We start from the raw sequence: 10,060 nt of genomic DNA on the forward strand, positions 1-10,060 counted from the left end.
TGTAAATTGTAGTAGTAGTAATTGTATATTTGTAATTATGGGTTCAAAGCTCAATGCTGCTACTAATCCTACTATTGTGGGCATATGTGACCTTGGGCAAGACACTTAACGGCAATTGCTTTAACATATATAAATTCCCAAATGCCCAAACACAGCCCAAAAAACTTTTAAGCCTTATACTTGTGTTATTAAACCTCTGCGCCTAACACTCTAGTATATATATATATGGGTGATGCTCTATAGTTAGTTACACCATATGCCCTGTAATAATACATCTATTATGCCATATACATATATATATATATATATATATATATATATATATATATATATATATACATATATATCCCACCTCTTCCTTCTTAACCACCAGCCTCACACTTGTATTATTATATCCTTGCTCCTCCCTCAAACTTTTAATGGCTTCCCATTCGTTTATAATTTGCCGCATCATGTCACGCTCTGATGACTCAGCTGTTGATAACTGCTGAGTCGTTCTGCGGATCTCGGCCGTGAAATCATTGATGCGCGACTTCTGTAACGCCGTGGGATCTACGGGGAAATATAAAATCATAAAAAAAGGAAACACGCTAAAATTTAAACTTATATTTTACAACAAAATATGTTAACGCATATGTTATTGTTAATTACTGTAAGTTTTGTAGACCAAGCTAATTTAATTGAGGGGGGGGGGGAAACTCCAGCTTATGTCAATAAAGGCATTGGCATAGAACCTCACTCATATAGAACATAGTGGCCAATAAAACCAGGGATTATTAAAAACACAGAACACTCCAAACCTCCAAAATAAAATCCCAGGTCCAGTGACATGTATTGCCAAAGTACCTCACCCATATTGAATATAATATAACGCTACGCACCTACACCCAGTGTTTCCTTCAATGTCTCCACTGCATTCCTCAGTGCAGCTAGTTTGTCCGTATAGAATGTGATGTAGTTCTTATGCCTGATCATTCTATAGTCATCATACATCATTGTAATATTAGAAGCTAACACATGCTCCCTGCTCATCAAGGAATGATGGATGAAGTTGATTGAACCGATGTCTATTTGAAGCTCGTTCTCGTCAGAACCCTGGGTTTGAATTATATGAAGATTAACATTTTATAGAAAAATTAATGTATGTAAATGTACATCAATATTTTATTAAAATTTACCATAATGAGCGAACGTTCAGTAGTTTATCTAATTTATTATCTTTCTGTTAAGGAACAATACATTGAATTGTTCCAATCTGTGGTAACCAGATTCAGCATTAACTGGAGCACCCCTCTATGTTATTCTATATTGGTGAGGTCCAAAAGACCTAGAATTAAGGCCAGAATTGGCTCATTTCCCCAACACCCAGGGTACTTATGTATTTGGATTCAAGCATAAATGAATGTTTTGTTTTGTGGGGCAACGACAGCCAGACTAGAAGACACAAATGCACTTAACCACTTTACCACTGACCCACAGCCAGTGGCGCAGCATTTAAAAACAAAATTTTTTTTAATCAATTTTTTGGGGGGTTTAAAAGGGGGTCGCGACACCCTAAACCCCCTGCTGGCTGCGCCAGTGTCCACAGCGCCGTTATACACGAGTTAATTAGAACATGAGCTAACATATATACATGGACAACCCGCACATATAAATATAACCACACCTGTAGATATTTATCTTCTACTGCCCTAGGTTGTGCCTTCACATACACAGTCTCCACACATGGATCTAACTCATCAAGGGAATCAACCCATGGTTTGGTTGCCATCTCAGCCACCGGGTTGGGCAAGGAATCAACCTGCCCGTCCGAACCGAACCAACCCCGCCCCCCATGCTTGATAAGGCGGTTCTCGAGTATGTTGGTGTTTTGTTGCAACACTATGGGTTTCTCACCAACATAGAAACCTTCATCTTCCAAGTACCTGGGATTAAAGTTATAAATATAATACTGTGGGGTAAGATTGTTACTGTTAGCAGTACTGTGGACCTGTGGGGTAAGATGGGTGTCACTGCCATATAAGTATAATACTGTGGGGTAAGATGGGTAGCTCATAATATATAACATTTAGTGATGTGGTGTAATTTAGTGATCTAATCGTGTTTTAAAAACTGCACTTGGTATTTCCTCATTTCCTCCTGATGAGATTCCTCATTTCCTCCTGATGAGATAGTATTGTGACATCATACTCAGCCCTAATAAAAATTCTAAACCAGAATCCCTAGTTCACCAACCCTGGTCTAGATTTGAACCCAGCACCCCTGATTCTCACCTTGGTTGAGCATCTTCCTCCACCTTGCTTGCTGCCTCCGGTGGTAGAGAACTGGGGATGAAATAATTCACCTTTTCCTTCTCCACTTGCTGGTTATACCCGTTGTACTCGGCAGAGTGCATGAGATACAACTTCCAATCAAGTTCCTTGGGCACGATATCACTGACCAGTAGCTTGGTATTTTCACTTTCAACAATAACTGTAAGCAATAAAAATTATTTAATTGAAAGAAAGAAGTGTGGTCGCTACACCTAGCAGACAAACAAGCCATTTATTTTGAATTATTTCCAAGTAAAATTTCCAATGAAAAATATAGTGTACATAAAGACAACAATATTAGTTAAAATGTAGAATAGAATTCAAAAATTATATTAAACCTTCAGTATCAGGTTGGGGAGTTTCACCAGCTGTTCCACCACTATCCTGACCTCCCCCACCAGCTGTTCCACTTTCCTGCACAACCTCCCCACTTTGTTCTGTAACTTCTTCTTCGGCTGTTCCTTCCACTTGCCCACCCTCCCCAACACCACCAGCACCTGCTGTTCCACCTTCATCTTTCACTCCCTCAGTTTCTTCCTCCACATCAAGCACATCCTCATATTGCTTAGTAAAGAAATCATAACTATCGACCTCGGAAGCTTCACCAGTCTTCTCTCTGCAATAAAAACAAGCAAACTAAACAGATCCAACAACTGAACTTTATATTAATTATAAAATAAAAATCTAATAGGTTATAACTTTAAATATTATTTAGGTAAAAACATGCACTATTTAGTCTTAACATCTGTGGATCAATGGACCATAACTTAATAGAAATATTTTATAATTAAAATGTGAGCTCAAAAATATTAATGCAATAAAACATGCATTCTCTATGTCTTTGCTTAAAATAATGATATACAGATTTTGCCACTCCCCCAAAATATGATTTCCCCAGCTACCCTACCAACCACCATCCATGTACAACACCATGCACCCAATACTTCCCACAACCCCAATTCACACACACCATATATAGTAGCAAACCCACCGAGTTTTTTGCACAGCTTTCTTCCACGATAATTTAGATTCAATTTTTTCCAACAATTGAGCTTCCTCTAGTGTTGAGTATTGTTTGATTGTCTCGTCAAACCTGTTTATATTATTTTTATGTTGGAGTTTCTATTGTATACAATATTGTTATTTCTATGATAACCAAGATTTCTATGGTAAATAGTTTTGTTTTTATGTTATATACTTCCTATATTATTTCTACCAAAGTTTTATCCTTTCTATGATAATAAAAAAGCTATTTCTATGGTAAAACGGGATTTTTCTACGGTAGACCATATATATATATTTTTTTTTTATTTACCATAAAATCCTATTATTCTACCATACCATACCCCCATACCTTGTAGATAGATTCATTCTATCTTTCAACCTCCTTGACCTAGGCCTCCTTTCATCCGTAGTTCCCCCTCCCTTCTTCAACATCTTGGCTTGCAATCGACTTCTTAATGTTGAATGTAGACTTGGGGTACTTCTGCCATGGGGAGTCCCGCTTCTACTGTCTGTTCGGGGGCTGCTGTTGGAGTGTGTTGATAAAGTAAGTTACAATAATATAGTGTGTAATGTGGTGTATTATTAAAACTGGTTATTATGATGTCTTGTGTATATTATGGCGCATTTATAAGGGTGTAATAATATTAATAAAGTAAAATATTCAATAAGCTTCTGCCGGGGTAATAAAGGAGTTTATGTTATAATAAGCCTTGTAAAGGAATTGCCCATTAAAGGTAATTATAAATATACGATGAATCAATGATATGCATATTTACTTCATTTAGCACCACACTTATGATTTTAAGTACAACATGCAGCCCCATACAACCCAACATTGGTGTCTATTTGTCAGTGGTGTATAGTTGTACACAATGGTTATATTATATAGCATAGTTCTCCTATTTGTCGGTTGTAAATGGGGCACACCATGAATCCCATCCTATCTCACCTTGGTGCCTATTAGTCAGTTGTGTATATTGGTCAACAATGCTCATATAATTGTCAGGTGAAAATTGGGGGTACAACATACCCCACGCACCCCTACATTGGTGCCTATTTACACTATGCTAATTATACACATAGTACCAACCTTGCTGTATCTTGTCCACCATGTGAAGGGGTGGGAGCTGTGGTAGGAGGGGATTCAGGAAGCTCTTCAAGTGTCTGTTGAACCAACAAATATAATTAAAGTAGGACTTTGAAAAATGCTTTAAAATTATTAATTTTTTTCCGATTAAAAGCAAGTCAAACTTGGCTGGAAAACTTAATTTTTGTAGTATATATGTAGATACATTGTTTTATTTCTATTACTGTAATGACATGCAGGTGTAAACAAATTATTAAAATGGCCTTTAAGAGAAGTAGTCACTTATATTGCCTACTTTATGGTTTCTTATTTCTTTGATATGACCTTGAAAGATTAATGATTAGCATTATTTCTATAACTCATACATACTAAATAAAGTAATTAAATACATTATATCCTACCACCCTATGTTAATAACTACAATAATAACCCCACCTTATCAAGTTCTTCCATCTCCATAGCAACCACTTGTTCCTGTGTTGCAAGTTTTCTCCTCGAGGCTTCTCGACGCGACTCAAGGATGGATTTCAACGCAGACCCATCGTCGGATCCCGTGTCATCTAACGGGTCAATCGTGTCCACTGTGTCCAAGGGGCCAACGGTGTCCATTGGGCTTACTGGGCTCGTTGGGCCCAGTGTGTCCGAAGAGGCCTCGGAAGCTGCCGTGAGGTTCATAGCTCGACGCCGCGCACGCAGGCGCTCTTTTATCGTACTTCCATCCATGGTATAACAGGTAAAGCTACTACAGTATTTATTTAAAATATCATTTTAAGACATTTCTCTAAATATATGTAGAAAATGTAATGGTTTAAATTTTGACTTTTAATTACAAACAGTAAGCATGTGCTAATAATAGACCATTCATTCTCTGCATATTAAACAGGTAAACTAGATGCAATTCCAATTCTATATCATATTATATATATTTAAAATAGTATCATCTTCTATTTAAATATTTATGGAAAAAATATGTAAATATTTTGAACTTTAATTATTATAAAAAGTGCATGGTAGTTTGATTATATGTTTTATACTTTTTTATATTTTATACTTCAATATTTAATCTGATATACCAACTCTTCATTTAATTTACAGTTTGTCCCAAATATTTCGCTACAAAAACTCCAAAGTCCCAAGTGAAGAATCTTTCTGCTACGTTATAACTTCCAACCCGTATTGTGTTAAACAACCCACAAAGGGGGGAGAATTCTTTACCAGTACCAATAACTGGCCTCTAAATTACACAAAATATAACAAATCGGCCCAAAAGCGATGTTTCATACCATAAATAACACATATACCATGTATTATATAAATTCTTATACAAAATTTTCAAACTTATCAAAATCGACACCACCTGACGTCATAAGCTTTATTCGGTTATAACGTTAAATCAAGCTGTTAAACATAGAAATCTTATACAATGCTACTAAATTATGAAAATGTAGTTATTTGCTAAGTAAACCATAGAAATCTTATAAAAATAAATAGGCCCAATAAAGAATATTTTTTTACATATGTTTTTAATATACACTCATAATAATAATTTTTGCATTTAATTTTTTGATTATTTAAAATAATAATGTTTCGTTCTTATAATATATTGTTTTATTCTTCATAATGTGTATTGGATTTAAGAATAAACTTTTTTACAGTAATCATGTACTGATAATTTTTCACAATAAATAAGTTGGGAATTTATTTTGGATATGTTTATCATCAAACTTGAGAACAGCTTTCATAGTTTTTCGATATTTGGAAAATTAAATTTGTCCCGTTTGTGACTTGATGTTTTGTTGTGATTTATTTTCTTGGAAGTTTTCTGTTTACGTACATGGTACCTATGTTACATTGTTGGTGATTGTCTCCTATATACGTCACACTATCGGGCACGGGTTGGAGATATGAATGTTAATTGTCTTGCTTATACCACACACGCACTGCTAGCAGCACCAAGCCTCGAATCTAAAACCCTTTGGTTATTACGCCAGCGCTTACCGATTGAGCTATCGCGCTTACTGCTTTGTTTACTTTAATTCGTGAATATTTCACATAATACAAAACACATTGGGTGCAAATTTTATTTCATAAAACGTTGTACAATTGACAACAATTGATTCTGTGACGTAACACCCATAATCCTCTGTGACGTCACACTCATGGTTGTTCGCACTCAGTGCATGATATTCTATGGAACCATTGCGTTCCACCAGGAGCATAATAATCTGCAAAGCACCCGCAACAGTTGTTGTTGATACACGTTGACCCAGTTGGTGCATTAGGACACAAAGTTACTGAACAGGGGGGTGGGTTACATACATGTTGCTGGTATGCCTTGCATCGTAGTGGACGGTTCCTGCAGTTTAGCGGAGATGGACCTGTACAGTTAGATTACAGTTAATATGAAACGTGTGGGCATAGGCCATATAATGTGCTATTTGGTAGCTCGCCTTAGTGTAAATTGTAAAACAACAAACAAAGAAATGTCTACGCTGACCTGCGCTGAACAATTAACGCTGGGTGTAAATATTCCTTTGTTTGTATATATATATATATATAATTTTAACGTGCAAATATAAACCCAACCAATATTACGCCAAATATAATACTCACATCCAGGTTGTCCATCGCACATTGTCACTATCACCATTATCAAAGTAAATACAACAGCTAACTTCATCGTTGCACGAATCCGTTTATCTATGAAAAGAATAAAAATACATATTGCTATTCCAGCAACGGTTGGTTTGTTCTTGAAAGCGTGTGTCGCATCTACATCACTATGTGTTCTAAATGCACATTATCAAATGCAGCTTTAACCAGGCATTTTAGCTACAGCGTTTTAGATAATGGGCAAAACTCTGCCTTCAGATTTCATTGCGTGCCTCGCTATTGGACCTTACCCATATAAAATTATATCGCTACAAAAAATGGTTACAATTACAAACTATGAGAACTCGTCCACCGAGGTCTTATAACGAATAAAGCCCAATCCTTAGCCCGATTTTTCGTCTTTATATAGTCCACTTGATTGCACCGCCTGGCGCTTATACTTAAACCTGTACCCTCAGGCTAAATAAAACCTCATAGATTTAAAAATAACCAACACGGTCACGATTTGGGAGTTTCCTAATTTTATTAAACGAACGAATTACAAAACAAATTTAAGGGAATTTACGGAGTAGAATAACAACTCCGCATAAACAGGAATCAGAATTGACGTTTATCCTTAGGCAAGGAATAGCTAAAAGAACAATACACATATGTTGCACTCCATATTTGGTGTGTTTATGCAATATAGCGTAGCTCGCCTCGGTGTAAAAAAAGAACAAACGAATCTACACCTGGCGTTGCTCAGCGCAGGTCAGCGCAGACATTTCTTTGTTTCTTCTTGTAAGCGGCGTTTACAGTACAACGTAGCTCGCCTCGGTTTAAAAGAAACAAACAAAGAAAATCTACACGCAGTGTGTTTTATTTAACGTTCGGTTAGCAATCTCACTCACTTACCTCAAAAGTCTCAATCTTCACATTTGCATAAAACACAAACCGCTAGATGTCACCCAAGAGTTCAAAAACGTCATAACGCCTAGCCGGAGAAGTAATCCATCTGACGCTGATAGTAATTTCTGCGCTTAAAACTACAATCTATATCTATACTCCCTACACAACATTGTACTTTTGCTTGCAATAAATGACAACTGGGTTGGAGCAATTAAAACACGACCACTAGTAGCAGCAGTGAGCCACACTACCATAAAAATAATATATTTATTACCACTTCACAGGACTAATATAAACAAACATAGAAATATTATATAAACCACATATCAGTTATGACGTCACTACTACTATGTCACAGAAGATCATGTTACATATTGCACAACAATGACTATTATGTGTAATAAAGGCTGATTTTGTGGCCAGTGTTGCCAATTATTTAAAAAAATGAAAACATGTTTGGCAGCACTGACAGTGTTACCAATTAATTTTCAAAAGTTAAAAAACATCTGGCCACACTAACCCTTTAGTTTTCCAGAAGATGAAAAAATTACTGACTTTTTACCTAAGAACAAAAATTGATTTTTAACAAAGTACAAAAATATCTGGCAACACAAATATTAAAATTAATGTTTTGTGTCCATGGCGATTCTAACCAATCAATAATTGAGTATTGTGACATCACTATAGGGCTTTGTTCACAAATAACTGAGGTGACAATTGGATTGTTTTAAACAAGATTCATTATTACATCACAACTAACAACAATGGGTTTAACTTTGATGAATCCCGCGAATCTGATCCTGATCTAGTGCTGATGAAGTTGCACGATTCTCGTAACCAAACAACAGTCAGGATCAATTGCCATGAAATATGCAACAAACAAAATCCAGTCTAACGAATAGTTTACTATAGAAATATATTTTATCTTAAATGGCATCATATATATCTGTATGGTATAAAATTTGTTAAACTGGATTTTTGTTTGTTACATATTTCGTAGCTTGTGACCCTGACTGTTATTTGGTTACGAGAGTCGTCCAACTTCATGAGAATTAGATCGGGACCAGATTCATAGAAATCATCATCAAAGTTAGTTAACTTTATCGGAAGTGTGTTTATTATTTGTAGATATTCTTGTTGTTGCTACAAACACATAACATCCACAACTACGTACGTCGTTCTAACCACGACGTGCTGTGCGTCTATCTACCTTTGTGATGTCATAGATGGTTATTATGACATCATCATGACTTCTGTTTGGTGGTTGTGACATAGATAATGATGATTATGACGATAACAAGAACTCCCATGATTAGGAAGGTGAGAAGACGGTTCTGGATGATCCTGGAGTAAACATCATTTTTATATATCCTTATTTGGTTTTGCACAGGGTGTAAAAGGAAAGATGTTGCCCCGTCAATGATTAAGTTACATTTATTCATATAACATGGTAACCTTAAGCACACCATAAAAAGTGCAGTTCATGCTCACCGCCAAACACACCACAACCCCATACCACAGGTTGGACCACTAACCACAGACGCATACACACAATCACATTATAAGCACTATATATACTTCATATATACATCATATATACATCATAGTAAGTAATAACTAACCTCCTCATCATACCGGACACAATCCTTGAACTTTTACCCAAGTTTGCATCTCCGTCTCGTAACTGTGGGGGGTTAACCATTACAATTATTACAGTTGAATAATATTAATATTCAATTGTAATCAATAAACATGATAACTGGAGACCATTATGTTGGCTACAGTTATAATTACAACACGAACCCACCCGTTGTCTTGTCCTGGATATCGTTTCCCGATCTCTTTGCAGATTATCCAATATATCTTGTCCCACTTTCTCCGTTTCCATGACAACCCTGTAACCAACCTCTAACCTTCGTGAGGAATTCTCGAGTCGTTCGGTGTTGTCCAGTAAACGGGCTCGCTGTGGGGGGGGGGTATATAAATGGGTGTTTTGATGTTAACTTGATTATAAAAAATGGATGTTTAAAAAAACAATTGATATTTAAAAACCTTGTTTATCTCATTTTCAAAATCAATAAATGGCTGCATACATGTATGTATTATGTGAGGACAAGTGAGATGATATATATTGCGTTTATATATTTACTTATTT

The 10,060-nt window shown here is 36.0% G+C and overlaps 2 protein-coding genes and 1 long non-coding RNA gene across 5 annotated transcripts in view; all 3 read right to left on the reverse strand.

Annotated features, from left to right (window-relative positions):
• LOC100177207 (coiled-coil and C2 domain-containing protein 2A) overlaps positions 1-5,351 on the reverse strand; it is a 21,003-nt gene extending 15,652 nt beyond the window's left edge. Inside the window, exons 1-9 of one of the 3 annotated variants that reach the window (XM_026838634.1) lie at positions 4,840-5,213; positions 4,408-4,481; positions 3,667-3,837; positions 3,304-3,405; positions 2,651-2,928; positions 2,274-2,472; positions 1,667-1,925; positions 882-1,095; positions 353-552 (exon numbers count right to left, since the gene is read on the reverse strand). In XM_026838634.1, the coding sequence (XP_026694435.1) occupies positions 353-552; positions 882-1,095; positions 1,667-1,925; positions 2,274-2,472; positions 2,651-2,928; positions 3,304-3,405; positions 3,667-3,837; positions 4,408-4,481; positions 4,840-5,127 (1,785 nt within the window). In that variant the 5' untranslated portion in view covers positions 5,128-5,213. Of the gene's footprint in view, positions 1-352; positions 553-881; positions 1,096-1,666; positions 1,926-2,273; positions 2,473-2,650; positions 2,929-3,303; positions 3,406-3,666; positions 3,841-4,407; positions 4,482-4,839 lie in introns of all 3 variants that reach the window. The other 2 variants (XM_018815778.2, XM_018815780.2) reach the window with 2 other exon arrangements.
• Positions 5,352-6,471: 1,120 nt separating this feature from the next.
• Positions 6,472-8,095, reverse strand: LOC101243441. The gene is made up of 3 exons (XR_003396836.1): positions 7,912-8,095; positions 7,018-7,104; positions 6,472-6,782 (listed from the first exon to the last, which is right to left on the reverse strand). It is a non-coding gene; the product is annotated as an uncharacterized LOC101243441 (long non-coding RNA).
• Positions 8,096-8,159: 64 nt separating this feature from the next.
• Positions 8,160-10,060, reverse strand: part of LOC100185820 (vesicle transport through interaction with t-SNAREs homolog 1A-like) — a 4,404-nt gene continuing 2,503 nt past the window's right edge. The window contains exon 7 of the mRNA XM_002122669.5: positions 8,160-9,249. Within this exon, the coding sequence (XP_002122705.3) occupies positions 9,150-9,249 (100 nt within the window). The 3' untranslated portion in view covers positions 8,160-9,149. The remainder of the gene's footprint in view (positions 9,250-10,060) is intronic.

Source organism: Ciona intestinalis, unplaced genomic scaffold, assembly GCF_000224145.3.
Source record: "Ciona intestinalis unplaced genomic scaffold, KH HT000101.2, whole genome shotgun sequence".
Lineage (NCBI taxonomy): Eukaryota > Metazoa > Chordata > Ascidiacea > Phlebobranchia > Cionidae > Ciona > Ciona intestinalis.